The 19,229-nt window shown below is 46.1% G+C and overlaps 1 protein-coding gene across 2 annotated transcripts in view; it reads left to right on the top strand.

The window, feature by feature from the left end:
• ap5z1 (adaptor related protein complex 5 subunit zeta 1) overlaps positions 1–19,229 on the top strand; it is a 96,237-nt gene that overhangs the window by 29,295 nt on the left and 47,713 nt on the right. For both annotated transcript variants that reach the window (XM_072480952.1, XM_072480953.1), the window contains exons 8-12: positions 7,838–7,875; positions 8,781–8,943; positions 13,138–13,316; positions 13,825–13,967; positions 17,020–17,169. In XM_072480952.1, coding sequence (XP_072337053.1) covers positions 7,838–7,875; positions 8,781–8,943; positions 13,138–13,316; positions 13,825–13,967; positions 17,020–17,169 — 673 coding nt within the window. The remainder of the gene's footprint in view (positions 1–7,837; positions 7,876–8,780; positions 8,944–13,137; positions 13,317–13,824; positions 13,968–17,019; positions 17,170–19,229) is intronic.

Below are 19,229 nucleotides of genomic sequence, written 5' to 3'. Positions count from 1 at the left end.
CCTAGGGTGGAGACCATCAGGTCCCGGAAATTTGGGATTATGCTCATCATAGCAAGAAAGTTTAGTAAGCAATTATCATGGGTTTCCATAGTAGATGGAAAGCAGAAGTTTCCACTTGCAAGAGTTAAGTAACCAGAAGTCACAGGTTTAAGATTATTTGTAAAATTTGACAAAGAATTTATTGGCAAAGTATAACATTCTGGAATGCACTGCCTGAAATGGTGAGGAGATGCACATCCAGTGTTAATTTTCAAAAGGAAATTGGATGAATAATAAAAAATAAACATTTGTGGGAAAGAACAGGGGTTGTTGATAATTAATTGATAACCTTTCAGGGAGCTGGCTCATGCACGATGGATCAAATGGCCTCATTCTGTATGATTCTATGAAGTAAAAGGTTGATTCAGTTTTATGGAATGGTAAAATTGTCCCGTGTGTTCACATCTTGCAGAGTGGTTTTAAAATACGGGCGCCACGGACTTCCGGGTGCGGCGACGACCAGCTGAGTCGCACGTTTCGGCAGCTCCCTGTGAAACGGACTTTTGGGCTCTTGATAGGAGCCCCAACGGCAATTTTGACGGCTAAAAACACTGTGCGGTAAACCAGAAGGGAATCCCCCCTGGATACGGATGAAAAAAGGAGGAGAGAGTGGCCAGATTGCAGTGGATCCTTTAGAACAGCGACAAGGAAGGCAAGCAAAAACCAAGATGGCGTCGGAAGGTGGCAGTTTAACATGGGGCCCTGAACAACAAGAGTTCTTGAAATGCTGTGTGGAAGAGATCAAAAAGGAAATGAAGAAAGAGCTGTTGGCCCCGATACTACAGGCGATCGAAGGGCTAAAGGAGGAACAAAAGACCCAGGAGCGGGAGCTTCGGGTCGTGAAGGCAAAGGCAGCCGAGAATGAGGACGATATACAGGGCCTGGTGGTGAAGACGGAGACGCAGGAGGCACATCAGAAACGATGTGTGGAAAGGTTGGAGGCACTGGAAAACAACGCAAGGAGGAACAACCTGAGGATTCTTGGTCTTCCTGAAGGTGTGGAGGGAGCGGACGTCGGGGCATATGTGAGCACGATGCTGCACTCGTTAATGGGAGCGGAGGCCCCGGCGGGTCCGTTGGAGGTGGAGGGAGCATACCGAGTGATGGCGCGAGGACCGAGAGCAGGAGAAATTCCCAGAGCCATAGTGGTGAGATTCCTCCGCTTTAAGGATAGAGAAATGGCCCTTAGATGGGCGAAGAAAACTCGGAGCAGTAAATGGGAGAACGCGGTGATCCGCGTTTATCAAGACTGGAGTGCGGAGGTGGCGAGAAGGAGGGCGAGCTTTAATCGGGCCAAGGCGGTGCTTCATAAAAAGAAGATAAAATTTGGAATGCTGCAACCGGCAAGACTGTGGGTCACATATCGAGGGAGGCACCACTACTTTGAGACGGCGGATGAAGCGTGGACTTTTATTGTGGAAGAAAAACTGGAATGAGCGGGTTATTAAAAAGAACGTTCGAACAAAGTGGTGGGGCGAATGTGGGGGGCAAAGAGGGGTTTAATGTACTAATCCTGCGATGTGGTAACTTTTCTCTCTCCCACAGGTGGTGATGGGGGGAGGTGGAGGAGATGGGGCGTTGGCCATTGGGGGCGGGGCCAAGGGAGAAGCGCGGGCTTGGTTCCCGCGCTATGATAATCATGGCGGGAATAGCGAAGCAGGAAGGAGGGGGCGTCGCACGGTGCGAGCCGAGGTCACGGGGGGAAGCCAAGGTCAGCCAGAGTTTGCTGACTTCTGGGAGCAACATGGGGGGAGTAATTACGCTAGCGGGGGATCTAGCGGGGTGGGTGGGAGGGGGGAATTACTGGGTTGCTGCTGCTGGGGAGAGGGGGGAGTTGGTATGGGAGAGGATGGGCGGGGGGGCACCGCCTGGGGGAGATACAGCTGCGTGGGAACCGGGTGAGGAGCTGGAAAAAGGTGATGGCTAATCGACAAGGGGGGGGGTAGGAAGCCCCCCAACTCGGCTGATCACGTGGAACGTGAGAGGGCTGAACGGGCCGATAAAGAGGGCACGGGTACTTGCACACCTTAAGAAACTTAAGGCAGATGTGGTTATGTTACAGGAAACGCACCTGAAACTGATAGACCAGGTTAGGCTACGCAAAGGATGGGTGGGGCAGGTGTTCCATTCGGGGCTAGATGCGAAAAACAGGGGGGTGGCTATATTAGTGGGGAAGCGGGTAATGTTCGAGGCAAAGACTATAGTGGCGGACAACGGGGGCAGATGCGTGATGGTGAGTGGCAAACTACAGGGGGAGACGGTGGTTTTGGTAAACGTATATGCCCCGAACTGGGATGATGCCAATTTTATGAGGCGGATGCTAGGACGCATTCCGGACCTAGAGATGGGAAAGCTGATAATGGGGGGAGATTTTAATACGGTGTTGGAACCAGGGCTGGATAGGTCGAAGTCCAGGACTGGAAGGAGGCCGGCAGCAGCCAAGGTACTTTTTATGGAGCAGATGGGAGGTGTAGACCCGTGGAGATTTAGCAGACCTAGGAGTAAGGAGTTCTCGTTTTTCTCCTATGTCCATAAAGTCTACTCGCGAATAGACTTTTTTGTGCTGGGTAGGGCATTGATCCCGAAGGTGAGGGGAACGGAGTATACGGCTATAGCCATTTCGGATCACGCTCCACACTGGGTGGACTTGGAGATAGGGGAGGAAACAGGAGGGCGCCCACCCTGGAGAATGGACATGGGACTAATGGCAGATGAGGGGGTGTGTCTAAGGGTGAGGGGGTGCATTGAAAAGTACTTGGAACTCAATGATAATGGGGAGGTCCAGGTGGGAGTGGTCTGGGAGGCGTTGAAGGCGGTGGTTAGAGGGGAGCTGATATCAATAAGGGCACATAAAGGGAAGCAGGAGAGTAAGGAACGGGAGCGGTTGCTGCAAGAACTTTTGAGGGTGGACAGACAATATGCGGAAGCACCGGAGGAGGGACTGTACAGGGAAAGGCAAAGGCTACATGTAGAATTTGACTTGCTGACTACAGGCACTGCAGAGGCACAATGGAGGAAGGCACAGGGTGTACAGTACGAATATGGGGAGAAGGCGAGCAGGTTGCTGGCACACCAATTGAGGAAAAGGGGAGCAGCGAGGGAAATAGGGGGAGTGAGGGATGAGGAAGGAGAGATGGAGCGGGGAGCGGAGAGAGTGAATGGAGTGTTCAAGACATTTTATAAAAAATTATATGAAGCTCAACCCCCGGATGGGAGGGAGAGAATGATGGGCTTCTTGGATCGGCTGGAATTTCCCAAGGTGGAAGAGCAGGAAAGGGTGGGACTGGGAGCACAGATCGAGGTAGAAGAAGTGGTGAAAGGAATTAGGAGCATGCAGGCGGGAAAGGCCCCGGGACCGGATGGATTCCCAGTCGAATTCTATAGAAAATATGTGGACTTGCTCGCCCCGGTACTGACGAGGACCTTTAATGAGGCAAAGGAAAGGGGACAACTGCCCTCGACTATGTCTGAAGCAACGATATCGCTTCTCTTAAAGAAGGAAAAGGACCCGCTACAATGCGGGTCCTATAGACCTATTTCCCTCCTAAATGTAGATGCCAAGGTCCTGGCCAAGGTAATGGCAATGAGAATAGAGGAATGTGTCCCGGGGGTGGTCCACGAGGACCAAACTGGGTTTGTGAAGGGGAGACAGCTGAACACGAATATACGGAGGTTGTTAGGGGTAATGATGATGGCCCCACCAGAGGGAGAAACGGAGATAGTAGTGGCGATGGATGCCGAGAAAGCATTTGATAGAGTGGAGTGGGATTATTTGTGGGAGGTGTTGAGGAGATTTGGTTTTAGAGAGGGGTATGTTAGATGGGTGCAGCTGTTGTATAGGGCCCCAGTGGCGAGCGTGGTCACGAATGGACGGGGATCTGCATATTTCCGGCTCCATAGAGGGACAAGGCAGGGATGCCCTCTGTCCCCATTATTGTTTGCACTGGCGATTGAGCCCCTGGCGATAGCGTTGAGGGGTTCCAAGAAGTGGAGGGGAGTACTTCGGGGAGGAGAAGAGCACCGGGTATCTTTGTATGCGGACGATTTGCTACTATACGTGGCGGACCCGGCGGAGGGGATGCCAGAAATAATGCGGATACTTGGGGAGTTTGGGGATTTTTCAGGGTATAAATTGAACATGGGGAAGAGTGAGTTGTTTGTGGTGCATCCAGGGGAGCAGAGTAGAGAAATAGAGGACCTACCGTTGAGGAAGGTAACAAGGGACTTTCGTTACCTGGGGATCCAGATAGCTAAGAATTGGGGGACATTGCATAGGTTAAATTTAACGCGGTTGGTGGAACAGATGGAGGAGGATTTCAAGAGATGGGATATGGTATCCCTGTCAATGGCAGGGAGGGTGCAGGCGGTTAAGATGGTGGTCCTCCCGAGATTCCTCTTTGTGTTTCAGTGCCTCCCGGTGGTGATCACGAAGGCTTTTTTTAAAAGGATTGAAAAGAGCATCATGGGTTTTGTGTGGGCCGGGAAGACCCCGAGAGTGAGGAAGGGATTCTTACAGCGTAGCAGGGATAGGGGGGGGCTGGCACTACCGAGCCTAAGTGAGTATTATTGGGCCGCTAATATTTCAATGGTGAGTAAGTGGATGGGAGAGGAGGAGGGAGCGGCGTGGAAGAGATTAGAGAGGGCGTCCTGTAGGGGGACTAGCCTACAGGTTATGGTGACAGCCCCATTGCCGTTCTCACCGAGGAACTACACCACAAGCCCGGTGGTGGTGGCTACACTGAAGATTTGGGGACAGTGGAGACGGCATAGGGGAAAGACTGGAGCCTTGGGGGGGTCCCCGATAAGAAACAACCATAGGTTTGCCCCGGGGGGAATGGATGGGGGATATGGAATGTGGCAAAGAGCAGGAATAACGCAACTGAAAGATCTGTTTGTGGATGGGAAGTTCGCGAGTCTGGGAGCGCTGACCGAGAAATATGGGTTGCCCCAAGGGAATGCATTCAGGTATATGCAACTGAGGGCTTTTGCGAGGCAACAGGTGAGGGAATTCCCGCAGCTCCCGACACGAGGTGCAGGACAGAGTGATCTCAAAGACATGGGTGGGGGATGGTAAGGTGTCAGATATATATAGGGAAATGAGGGACGAAGGGGAGACTATGGTAGATGAACTAAAAGGGAAATGGGAAGAAGAGCTGGGGGAGGAGATCGAGGAGGGGCTGTGGGCAGATGCCCTAAGCAGGGTAAACTCGTCGTCCTCGTGTGCCAGGCTAAGCCTGATTCAGTTTAAGGTATTACACAGGGCACATATGACTGGAGCACGGCTCAGTAAATTTTTTGGGGTGGAGGATATGTGTGCGAGGTGCTCGAGAAGCCCAGCGAATCATACCCATATGTTTTGGTCATGCCCGGCACTACAGGGGTTTTGGATGGGGGTGACAAAGGTGCTTTCAAAAGTAGTAGGAGTCCGGGTCGAACCAAGCTGGGGGTTGGCTATGTTTGGGGTTGCACAAGAGCCGGGAGTGCAGGAGGCGAGAGAGGCCGATGTTTTGGCCTTTGCGTCCCTAGTAGCCCGGCGCAGGATATTGCTAATGTGGAAAGAAGCCAAGCCCCCGGGGGTGGAGACCTGGATAAATGACATGGCGGGGTTTATAAAGCTAGAGCGGATTAAGTTCGTCCTAAGGGGGTCGGCTCAAGTGTTCACCAGGCGGTGGCAACCGTTCGTCGAATACCTCGCAGAAAGATAGACGGAATGGGAAAAAGAAGGCAGCAGCAGCAGCCCAGGATAGGGGGGGGGAGGGGTGGGGAGGAGGAACCAGAAGGACTCTCAGGGTTGTTAATATATACTGTATAGTATGTATAGGTCGTTGCTACAGATAATTATATATTGGACTGTTAAATTATATTTTTGGAGAGTGTTACTTGTGACAAGGCAGTTGCCAATTAGGGCTAGTTTTCATTTTTGTTATTTATCATTTATTCATTTTTTGTTTATAAAATAGGTCATTGTTATTTGTGTTGTTATAATATTGTGTAAAGGATGCACAATGTACTGTGTTGGTTGACCAAAAACTTTCAATAAAATATTTAATTAAAAAAAAATACGGGCGCCACATGTCAAACTTTAAATAAAATAATCAAAGCAAATGACCTGCTGATTTAAAATATGAATATTTCTTTATATTATGAATAATTATTGATCAATAAAACTTGGCAAAATCGTTTTATAAGATTTATTGAATGATTCATTTTGTGTGAAGTACTGGTTTAACGTATTGCTGGTTCAGTGAGCAGTTTTGTTGTAAAGTATAGTTTATTCAAGTTTTTCCTGTTGAGGTGATACAACTCTTGTATCGGATAATGAGTAATTAAAGTAATTGTCAGCACATGTTAATGATTTATATAGTCCTTAGTTCCTTGCTCCATTCCTGTGTTGTTGACTTGCAATTATTATTTAGAATGGCACAGAATCCAGGTGAACCATTGAACCAATTTAAATGTTTGCAGTCAATTTTTAATTTGTCGTTCACATCATTACATCATTTTGGTCTCTGCACAAATATGTGCACAGTAAGAAGTCTTACAACACCAGATAAAGTCCAACAGGTTTGTTTCGAATCACTAGCTTTCGGAGCACAGCTCCTTCCTCAGGTGAAGGAAGGAGCTGTGCTCCGAAAGCTGGTGATTCGAGACAAACCTGTTGGACTTTAACCTGGTGTTGTAAGACTACTTACTGTGCTCACCCCAGTCCAACGTCGGCATCTTCACATCACAAATATGTGGAGTGGTAACTATTCCTCTGCCATAGGTTAGTGGCACAGCCGAACATATAGTCAATTCTTCCATTACAAAGGCAGAGACTACGGGTAGAAATAGGTAGTCAAGCATGACTATAAGAAATGTATCTGTTTGAAAGAATGTGCTGATAAAATGATCTAGTGTTGGTAACTTGCTAATTTTGCTGAGTTTTAGAAAATGTGCAAACGTCATTTCCCAGTGGAATTGTATCATTGCAATGTTTGTTTTTTGCCACTAGAGTATGCTAAGAGACTCTTAACTGCAGCAGTGCTCGATTGACTTATATCTGTGTATTTTCATACTTAGCTCCTGGCTTGGTACAAAATTTTCACTTGCTGTGTCTAATGTAAGCACAATATTTTAGATAGGTAAGGCAGGATATTTCTGGAATTACAAACATCCTTGTTATGTTAAAATTATCTTTAATAACCCACTGCTCCCTCTTATAGTCACCCCATCCAATTTTATTTCCTCTCACTCTTTACTATGCCCCATTCTCTGTTTTGAGAAGGTATGCCTGTGGTTTGCGCCCTGACCTTTGGCAGTGATGCTGTTGTTTCAGAGGTGCTCAAGAACTGTGATGTATAGTTTTTTTTGGAATTTTGTTTTTTATCGCGATGTACACTTGACCTTTGTGTTTGCAACCCCTCCTTCCTGTTGGCAAGTGCAAAACAGCGTCTGTACATCTCCACTGCAGCTCTAATTTTCTTTCTTGTACACTGCCTGTGTGTTGCATTATGCGGTGAGTTCAAGATTGCTGTGCGCATCTTAAAAGGAAATATGGGTTGTTGCCCTGCATGTGTATTTTCAGGTTGTGCTCCCTTGCAGCTTAGAGTGTGGCTGGGATTGGAAGCTTGAGGAACTTCTGTGATCCTGTGTCCTGCTGATTTGTGGTTCATTGGAGCACCATGCAATGCTGTCCATTTAATTTGGCATGAAGTGACAAAATGACTGCAATATTCTGCAAGATACTAGCTCTTATCATTCACTGTGACTCTGTGCAACACTGATTTTAAAATGTAACTTCTTCTTTTTGCAACAGAAGCTCTAAAGAAATCTGACTCAGAACTCCAGAAGGCTGTAAGTAGTTTAGGCACTTTTGATTGAAAATAACACTCTGAACTGAAAATTATTAGAGAGCTGTGTGTCTCGTTTTATCTAGTATAGCTAAAAGGTGAACCTGTGTTCTGTATTGACCAAAGTTATATTCTTTTATATTTTGCAATGGAACTGCGAAAATGTGACATTGTTATCATTCACAAACTTAACTGTTTGTACTTCAAGCCAGTTATTTATTTGCTTTCTTCCCTTGGTCTCCGCACATTATCCCATTTTTATGCAATATTAATTTGCAAAGGAGAGTAGAGTAGGCAGTAACAAGAACCTTGCTGCAAATACTGTCTCCAAATCTCCACTGTGTTTAGCCATAAGTAGGCAACCTGTTTGCAGGACTGGTTGTATAAAGGTGGAAGCTTAATTTCTGTGCACTGCTTCCCTAAGCAGTGAAAATAAAAGACTGCCAACCTCTTAAGGAAAGGCAGATGGTAACTGAGGGTACAACCAGAGGATCATCTAATATTTTACACACCGTAGGAGGGACGTCTAATATTTCAAACAGCACAGGATGGACCTCCGGTATTTTAGTGGGGGAGCATCTAACATTTTGCACGATTCGGGAAGGACAGACAACATTCTGCACAGCTCTGGGGACAGGCTAAGTTTCACACACTTTTCACAAGGAGTCTTGTTTCAAAAGTGAGACTTAGTCAAGTGTTAAATACTGAGAGCGTTAGATAAGGAGTCCTAGATGACTGCTGTAGCAAACTATAGGATGTCTTTACCCCAAAGAGAAAAGGAAAACCTGCGCATTCTGCAAGCCTGGAAGAAAATCAGAAAATGCTGAAAAGCATGATTTTTGATTTCTTTCTTTTAATTTTCTGTTTTGCTTTATTGCAGGCTGATTATGTCTTGTGTTTGTCTCCTAGTGCCTTGTTGAAGCGGTGACTTTGTTGGACCTGATCTGTCGGCAGGATCCACTGTTTGTGTATCGAGCCTTTCCAGTAGTGAAAGCACTATATGGGAGGATCAGTTCAGATTCTGGTTTTGCCAGAGTGCTGCTCCCAGTTGTTCAGTTCTATCTAAATCACAGTAAGTAAAAATTAACACATTCAGTGCTGTGTGCTCTTGGCTGCTATTGAGACTTTCTAGAGTCATGCGGCTGAATTTGACTAAATAGAGCTAAAGAAATTATAGAAACTCAGAAAGGAAACAAAACTTGCAAATAGCGCCTTTCACCACTTCAGAATATCCCACAGTGAATTACAACCAATGAAGTAGTTTTGAAGTGTATCTTGTTAAGGACATGGCTGATGGTATACAATAACAAAGAACAATACAGCACAGGAACAGGCCCGTCGGCCCTCCAAGCCTGCACCGATCACGTGTCCTATCTAGACCAACCGCCTGTATCCTTCTATATCCCGTCTGTTCATGTGCCTATCCAGATAAGTCATAAAGGTCGCTAACATATCTCCCTCAATATACTTTGGGTTTTTCCAAATTTGAGAAGGGAAACTTAAGACAACTGCCCTCAACTCTATTTTGAAATTTGATATAATGTGAGGAAAGGTTTGAAATCCAGAAAATTATGTCTCACTCATTTTATGATAATTTTAAATAAAATAGATTAAGCATTAAAAAAAAGCAATACAGTAACTAAGACAATGGCTGTACACATCATCACTAATTTTACCCTCTTCCAAACCACCTTTATTACACTACCTTCCGAGCTAACCCCCCTCCACCCAAACGTTTCACAACATCTTGCAGATTAAAACAAAAACAATTTAAAAAAAAAAAAAAAAAAAAAAAATTAAAAAAAAAATCTAATAACAGTTACCACACCAGACAGTTATATCTCTTTGGGATTTGCTTCTGAGGTAAAACAAAACAACTGACTTTTCAAGGCAGGCCTTCTTCACAAATACTGCTTAGTAGCAGTTAAATAGCTATTCTTGCTGTGGCTGAGGTCTGAACCAGCTACCCTTGCATAGGTTTAATCATCGCCTGATATACAGTTTTTCTCTTTTGTTCTTTCCTTATCTGAACCTAATCTCTTCAGAAGTCAAATTTAATTACCTTCATTTCTTGAGTTTACCTTTTAGAGTATAAATGCAAAGTTCATATCTTGTCTCCTTCTTTGAACCTCTACCCCCCTAATCAAAATTTGTTATGTTCTGTTCCCTGTTATTACCAGTTTGTCCTATGTCAACATCTGTTTGCAGTTTTGCTAGGCTCGTTAGCATATCAAAAGCACTAGTACCATTAGCATAACCAAACTTTCCCTATCTTAAGCAGCTTACATTTTCGAATAGCTTTTAAAAATATACATCCCGCAGAAAATATTCCAATTTATTGGATATCCCTGATATTTTCATGTCATCACTATTTTTCCTGACAAGTCACTATTTAATGTAGGAAACACGACAGTCAATCTTTTGTATGGCAGGATTCCGTAAATAGCAATGCAATGGTAACCAGATAATTAGAACATAGAACATTACAGCGCAGTACAGGCCTTTCGGCCCTCGATGTTACGCCGACCTGTGAAACCACTCTAAAGCCCATCTACACTATTCCCTATTCACTATATACACTATTAAACAATTGTTTAATTGATGTTGGCTGAGGGATGGATATTAGTCCAGAGTACTGGGAGGAACACCTCTGGTCTTCGATATAGTGCAACTGGATCTTTTACATCCACCTGAGAGGATAAGTGAACACATTTTGATTTATTTGCCACATCCTTTCAGTAATGCTGAGGTATTCCCCCCCCCCCCCCCCCCCCCCCCCCCAATACCCTATGCCCTGGAGTGCACTATCTTTTGAAATAGGAAACAACACTTTGAATGGTTACTGACACCTCATATAGTTGTGAAAAAGGTAAGCCAGCCTCCTTGACCTGTCTGAAGCCTTTGACATGGCTGACAACACCATCTTCCTCAATCAGACTGTTCGCAACCTTGGTGTAACATTTGACCCCGGGGTGAGCTTCAAACCACAAATCCACAACATTGCCAAGAGTGCCAGTTTCCACTTGCATAACTACCTGAACTTTTCCTGCCTCAGTTCATTTGCTGTTGTATCCCTCAACCATGCCTTTGTTACCTCTAGTCTTGAGTATTCCAGCACGCTCCTGCCTGGCCTCCCACATTCTACCCACTATAAACTTGAGTTTATCCATGAATCTGCTGTCTGTGTCCTAACTCTACACTGTTCACCCATCACCCCTTGTTCTTTATGATCCACAGTGGCTTGCAGTTGAGCAACTACTTGATTTTAATATTCTCACCCTTGTTTTTTAAATCCTTCACTCTTTATCTCTGTATTCATCTCCAGCCGCATGATGCTCTGAGATATCGGCACTCCTCCAAATCTGGCCACTTGAGCATCCTTGATTTTAAAGATTTCACCATTGGCAGCCTTGCTTCAGATTCCAAGGCGCTATGCTCTGGGATTTCTTCTCTAAATTGTTCCATCTCTCCAGCTTGCTTTGCTCATCTGCCCTAACATTTCCTCATGATATCTTCGTGCTGTCAGATTTTGTTTGATGATGCTCCTTTGAAATGCTTTGAGACATTTTCTAAGTTAGTGAGGCTACATGAATGCAAATTGTTGTTACTGATGTTACCATTGAACATAGCCACGTAAGTACCAAGTCCTGAATGTGTTGCCGCGATTCCTGTTTATTTTTCAATGCTTACCGATTTTCCTGCCAAAGACGTTTTTCAGGGAGATTGAGGGAAGGATTACCTCATTCATATGGGGAGGGAAGGTGGCCAGAGTGAGAAAGGTGCTGCTACAGAGGGGAAGGCAGGCAGGGGGTTTGGGTCTCCCGAACTTGTTGTACTACTACTGGGCGGCGAATGTGGAGAAAGTGCGGAGCTGGGTCAGAGGGGTGGATTCTCAGTGGGTCAGAATGGAGGAGAGTTTGTGCAGGGGGTCGGGGCTGAAGGCACTTGCAACAGCGCCGCTCCCGATAGCTCCGGGGAAATATTCAGGGAGTCCGGTAATAATAGCTTCATTGAAAATCTGGAGGCAGTTTCGCCAACACTTCGGGTTGGGTTTAGGGTCAAGGGAAATGCCGATTCGGGGGAACCACAGATTTGAGCCAGGGAGGTGGGATGGAAGTTTTCGGAAATGGGAAGAGAAGGGGATTAAGACGCTAAAAGATTTGTTTCTTCGGGGTCGGTTTGCAGGATCGAGGGAGCTGGAAGCGAAGTATGGGCTAGAGCAGGGAGAAGGGTTTAGGTACATGCATGTTCGGGATTTTGCCAGGGAGGAGATACAGAGCTTCCCAGAGGAACCGGTCTCCACATTGCTGGAGGAGGTGTTGACGACAAGAGGACTGGAGAAGGGGGCAGTGTCAGCGGTGTACAGAGCTATTCTGGAAGAGGATAAGGCACCACTGGAAGAGATCAAAGCAAAGTGGGAGGAAGAGCTGGGAGAGGTTATAGAGGAGGGGGTCTGGTGTGATGTGCTCCGGAGAGTGAATGCCTCCACCTCATGTGCGAGGTTGGGGCTGATACAGCTGAAGGTGGTATATAGAGCGCACCTCACGAGGGCGAGGATGAGCCGATTTTTTGAAGGAGTAGAGGATGTGATTGAGCGTTGCGGGGGAGGGGGGGGGGGGGAACCCGCGAATCACGTTCATATGTTTTGGTCCTGTCCAAAGCTAGGGGAGTACTGGAAGGAGGTTTTAATTTCCAAGGTGGTGCGTGTGAAACTGGACCCGGGTCCCCAGGAGGCCATATTCGGGGTGTCGGACCAGCCAGGGTTGGAAACGGGAGCGGAGGCAGATATCATAGCCTTTGCCTCGTTGATCGCCCGAAGGCGGATCCTGCTGGGATGGAGAGCAGCCTCTCCACCCAGTGTCCTGGCGTGGCGGGGGGACCTGTTGGAATACTTGACCCTTGAGAAGGTTAAGTTCGAACTGAGGGGAAGCTCGGAGGGGTTCTACAAGTCATGGGCACTATTTATTATGCACTTTCAAGAACTGGATAACATCGAACATTAGTTGGGGGGGGGGGGGGGGCTGTGTAGATTAAGGGTGACTATGGGTAATCCCTGATTCCTTTTTGTCATTTGTTTATGTAAACATGTGGGCTGAGGTTTGGGAGTTGGTGGGCGGATGCGATTGTTGTTATTATGGGGATTGACATATCTTGCTGATTATTGTTTATTGTTGATGGGTGTAAATGTGGGAGAAAATGTGAAAAAGGAGGAGAATAAAATTCAAAAAAAAAAAAGTACCAAGTCCTGAGCTTTTCCACATTTCAGGTGAGCTGGCAGCCGTGGACTCTGAAGCTGTTTATAGACACTTATTCACCAAGATCCCTTCTGAACTCTACCACGACACAATGGTGGCCTTTGAATTTTTCCAGTTCTGCAGGAGGAATAGGAAAACACTGAGTGAGAATGTTGGTATTTTTCACAAGAGCTTCCCCAATCTGTTGAAGGTGAGAATTTGATGTACACAAATAGAGAAATAATGCCTGTATTCCCTGTAGCGAAAGCTAATTGTAGCTCAGACACTATGTCATGTTATGTTATGTATGGGTGGCACGGTGGCACATGGTTAGCACTGTCGCTTCACAGTGCCAGGGTCCCAGGTTCAATTCCCGGCTTGGGTCACGATCTGTGCGGAGACTGCACGTTCTCCCTGTGTCTCCTTGAGTTTCCTCCGGGTGCTCCGGTTTCCTCCCACAAGTCCCAAAAGACAGGCTACTGTTAGGTGAATTGGACATTCTGAATTCTCCCTCCGTGTACCCGAACAGGCGCCGGAGTGTGACAACGAGGCGATTTTCACAGTAACCTCATTGCAGTGTTAATGCACCCCTACTTGTGACAACAAAAAGATTATTATTATTTTTGTTATTGTAAAGTACTGGTACATTTCAGTCTCTTACTCTGGAGGCAAGGTGAATCTTTTCTGTCTGTGTATAATTTCTGTGTCTTTCTTATCAGTTCCTAGCTTGGAACACACCATCCTTATTCCCTGAGTTCATTGAATTGCTGCCTGATCTGATTCGTCCAGATACATCGATTGAGATGCTCCATTCGCTGCTTGACCTGCCCTGCCTGACTGCAGCACTTGAAGCCCAATTCAGGTACTGATTAAACTGTAGGTGGCCCTTCAGTGTCAGCCTTAGTTCATTTGTCCCATCTGAGTCACAAGGTCACAAGGCCCTATTCCAAGCCCTAAGCAAAAAATTCAAGGGTGACATTTCGATTTAGTACTGAGGGAGCACTGCACTGTTAGAAGTGCGGTCTCTCGGGTAAGACATCAAACCTAGGCCCCAACCTCCTTCCTTATTATTGTCGCATTGCAGTTGTGAAGAGTTTGCTGCACACAAATTGGCTATCATGTTTCAAAAATACTTAATTGGCTATAAAGTGCTTTGAGACATGCGGTGGCCATGAAAAGCACAATATAGATGTAAGTTTTTTTTTTTTCAACTGTGATATTAAAATCATATGGAAAATGGAGAGGACATTTGGCTTCTGGGTTTAATGAAAGGTCATCAACCTGCAACATTAACTGTCTCTCTCTCTCTTTCTCCACAGATGCCGCCTGACCTGCTGAGTGTTTCCAACATTTTCTGTTTTTATTTCTGATTTCTGGAACCTGCACAATTTTACTTATGTTTAAGTATTTGTCACTTGTCTTCATTGTAAAGGACATTAATAGTTTTGCTTCACTCCTTCTCCCCTCTCAACATCCTGCTCATAATGCGATATACTTATGTGAGTAGCAGAAGGCTTGTTGCCTCTCCCCCTCAAGTAGCCATTCTCATGTGTGTATCTAGACAGTGAGTGCCTGACGGCTGCTCGACCATGGTAGTTACCACAGCTGCTCCCAACCTTCCTTCCTCTAATCTCCACACACTAACTTCCCATCAGGAAGAGACAATACAAGGAATCATGAGTGGGATCCTTGGCTGATTTCCTCTCTCCTGAGCTAAGGTTACTACGGGTAGTACTCTTACAATGGTATTTACCTTTTAAAAAAATTAATTTACGGAACGTGGGCGTCGCTGGTTAGGCCAGCATTAATTGCCCAACCCTAGTTGCTCTTCAGAAGGTGGTGGTGAGTTGTCTTTTTGAACCACTGCAGTCCCTGAGGTGCAGGTGTACCCACTGTGCTGAGTTCAGGTAAACAGGAATTAGACCTGTTAACCTCCGGCCTATTGAATTCAGTTCCACCATGCAACATGTTTACCTGTTTAACAATTGTGGAGAGTTGTGGTTTTCATATTTTTGATGGAGCAGCTAATGCCCTTTAAATTAGATTCAATTTAACAAGTTAATTACTGTTGAAAATGAGAGTAAAGACCTGGAATTGGAGATATAAAATTGTTCACTTTTCTTTTAAAGAAAGCTTTGTATTTCTTACCTAAAGTATCCTACCTGGGATGAGGGGCATATCTTATGAAGAAAAGTTGAGCAGGTTGGGCCTATATCTATTGGAGGTTAGAAGAATGAGAGGTGACCTTATTAAATCATTTATGAACCTAAATAGATAAAAACAGAACATGCTGGAAAAACTCCGTAGGTCTGGCAGCATCGGTGGAGAGAGAAATGGTGTTAACGTTTTGAGCCCATATGACTTCTTCAGGGCTAAGGAGAAGGAGGAATGTGATGAATTTAATACTGTTGAATGAAAAATGAAAATCGCTTATTGTCACAAGTAGGCTTCAAATGAAGTTACTGTGAAAAGCCCCTAGTCGCCACATTCCGGCGCCTGTTCGGGAGGCTGGTACAGGAATTGAACCGTGCTGCTGGCCTGCCTTGGTCTGCTTTCAAAGCCAGCGATTTAGCTCTGTGCTAAACCAGCCCCTTTAGAGGGGGTGGAGCAAAATAGATCAGGGTAATGTGTAAGCTCAAGAGATTTGACTAAAATATCATGGACACAACACATAACGACACATGGCACGGTGGTTAGCACTGCTGCCTCACAGCGCAGAGACCAAGCTTGATTCCGGCCCTGTGACTGTGGAGTTTTCACATTTTACCTGTGTCTGCATGGGTTTCCTCCGGGTGCTCTGGTTTCCTTCTGCAGTCCAAAGATGTGCAGGTTAGAATCATAGAATCATAACATTTACTGTGCAGAAGGAGTCAATTCTGCCCATTGAGTCTGCACTGGCCCTTGGAAAGAGCACCCCACGTAAGCTCACACCTCCACCTTATACTCACATTTCCACCCTATCCCCGTAACCCCACCTAGCCTTTTGTGGAACCCCACCTAGCCTTTTTTGGACACTTAAGGGCAATTTAGCATAGCCAATCCACCTAACCTGCACATCTCTGGACTGTGGGCGGAAACTGGTGCACCCGGAGGAAACCCACGCAGACATGGTGAGAACGTGCAGACTCCTCACAGTGACCCAAGCCTGGAATCGAACCTGGGAACCAGGAGCTGTGAAGCAACTGTGCTACCATGTTGCCCCCCTGTGCTACCATTGTCCATTATAATTGCCCCTTGGTGTCCATATATGTGTAGGTTAGGTTCAGGGGATGAGATGGGATGGGGCGAGTGAGTGGGTCTAGGTGGGATACTCTTTCAGGGAGTCGGTGCGGACTCGATGGGCCAAATGGCCTCCTTTTGCACTGTAGGGATTCTGTCATTCTAAGACAAAGAGCGTGTTAAAGGTAGTGTAAAGACTAAAGAAGGTGCTAATAGTGGCATAAAGGTAAGGTAGCAGAATGTATTAATAGCAGAACCCCCCCACCCCCTCCCAGACCATTGAATTTTTTCAAGGCAGAATTAAAGTTTTGATAGAGAAGGGAGTCTAGGGTTATGGGAGGGTAGACGGCAAAGTGGAGTTGAGATCACAACCAGATCAGCCATGATCTTATCGAATGGTTGCAGGCTCGAAGGGCTGAATGGCCTACTCCTGCTCCTAAGTTCAATGTTCCTATGTTGTTCCTAAAAACTGTAAAAAGTTATATTTTGTTTACTTGGCCCTTGTCAGGGCACTAGTACCTAATTAAGGTTTATGTACACTGTTCACACATTTAATAAAATATAAATATTAATTCTGTGATCACGATAGATGCCAGAATGATCTCTGCAAAATCTGTGTTACTTTCTGCCTGTAGTACCATTAGCCATTTGCCTAAATGTTCAGTCTTACTCAAACTCTGTTTTGAATTCATTAGATCGCCGACCTCTCTAGCGAGCGAAAAGGTTGTTACAGATCAGAGCAGAAAGACCCTGACCTCTGCTGAAGCATCCCAGGACCAGTACCTCCGGAGAATCTTTTTATATATCCTCCGGGTAGAGGCAGGAGCAGGGGACACTATTGACAGGTACACAAACCCTAATGATTTAATTTGTGGGCTATAATTGAGGGGTAAACCTGACTGATGCACAACCTCCAGGAGGCTGGATTTGGATGCAGCCAAAGTGACTGAAGGTTTTCACTTTGAGCCAGCGGTTTGCTCCTGGCTTTCATCTGGCATGTGAGACCACGCTTCTGTGAATAATGATGAATTATTAGAATAACAAAAATCCTAGATCCTGATATTGCAGAAAGCATGAATTATTAAAATATTCAAAAGTATTCTTGCAGTACTACCTTGGCCATTATTTCTCTCTCAAAACAACATGAATAGAACCTGGTCAATATCACATTGCTGCTTGCAAGAGATCACTGTGTGCAAATTGGCTGCTGTGTTTATTTTGTATTCCAACAATGACTTCATTTCAAAATTACTTCTCTGCTTGTAAAGCACTTTTGGACATCCTGAGATTGTAAAAGGTGCTATTTAAAATGCAGTTTATTCCTTTAACATAGATTTTCTTGTACATTTTCCTGAGCTGTCTGAACCCCCCCCCCCCGACAAACCTTTTTTTATGAATGTTTTTTATTGGGTTTTTGGACAAAGTATATTTACCGTTATGTACACAAAATAGAATACATACATTTGGGGCAGCACGGTAGCATTGTGGATAGCGCAATTGCTTCACAGCTCCAGGGTCCCAGGTTCGATTCTGGCTTGGGTCACTGTCTGTGCGGAGTCTGCACATCCTCCCCGTGTGTGCGTGGGTTTCCTCCGGGTGCTCCGGTTTCCTCCCACAATCCAAAGATGTGCAGGTTAGGTGGATTGGCCATGATAAATTGCCCTTAGTGTCCAAAATTGCCCATAGTGTTGGGTGGGGTTGCTGGGTTATGGGGATGGGGTGGAAGTGTTGACCTTGGGTGGGGTGCTCTTTCCAAGAGCCGATGCAGACTTGATGGGCCGAATGGCCTCCTTCTGCACTGTAAATTCTATGATTCTATGATATATATACATAGAAGAGAAGGGAACATGCACTAAAAACAAAACAAACAACAAAGTTAGAATAAAATACCTGGTGGGGTATTATGCGCTAGCTCAACAACAGCAGCTCTGTACAATTGGCAATATTGTTTTTAGCACATAAGTACGCATCTGTTTGTGGGGGGGTGGGTGGGGTGGGGGGGTACATATACATTTGGGTGCCGGGGAAACATTTACAGAACAATTACAGAGGGAAATACGTGAATGGATCTGGTGTTGGTGTTGTCGCTTGCTTCTCCCGGACAGTTTTCGCTGCTGTTGTCGTCTCGCAATCACCTCCGCTTCAGCCGTTCGTGTCGCCTGGATTTTCCTTGCTCTCTGCTCCTGTAGATGTCATGTTTGTTGTCGTTTCCTGTGCCCCCCTTCTGGCTGTTATTCCCAGTCTCCCCCCTCTTCCTCCCCCCTCCCCTTCTCCTGTGGTTGTGGTTGGCGTTTCTTTTCTCTGAGGTTTAGCTGCTATCCCCCCCGGTCTATCCCTCCCTCCCTCGCCTTGGCTACTTTCCCCTGATTCTTGGCTACCTGGCTATTCTTCTGCTTGTTCATTGGCCACAAACAGGTCTCGGAACAATTGGGTGAATTGCTCCCACGTTCTGTGGAAGCCGTCGTCTGACCCGCGGATGGCAAATTTGATTTTCTCCATTTGGAGAAATTCTGAGAGGTCGGACAGCCAGTCTGCAGCTTTGGGTGGAGCTGCTGACCGCCAGTCGAACAGGATTCTACAGCGGGCGATCAGGCAGGCAAAGGCAAGGGCGTCCGCCCTCCTCCCCAGGAATAGATCTAGCTGGTCTGATACCCCGAAGACCGCCACTTTCGGGCATGGCTCCACCCTCATCCCCACCACTTTGGACATTGCCTCGAAGAAGGCTGTCCAGTACCCCGCAAGTCTGGGGCAAGACCAGAACATGTGGGCGTGGTTGGGCGGGCCTCCTTGGCACCTATCCTCCACCTCCGGGAAGAACCTACTCATATGAGTTCTTTTTAAGTGGGCTCTATGTTCCACTTTTAGTTGCGTCAGGCTGAGCCTTGCGCAAGTGGAGTTGACCCTA

This window comes from Scyliorhinus torazame, chromosome 17 (assembly GCF_047496885.1).
Source record: "Scyliorhinus torazame isolate Kashiwa2021f chromosome 17, sScyTor2.1, whole genome shotgun sequence".
Classification (NCBI taxonomy): Eukaryota; Metazoa; Chordata; class Chondrichthyes; order Carcharhiniformes; family Scyliorhinidae; genus Scyliorhinus; species Scyliorhinus torazame.
This window is presented reverse-complemented; position numbering and strand designations above follow the sequence as displayed.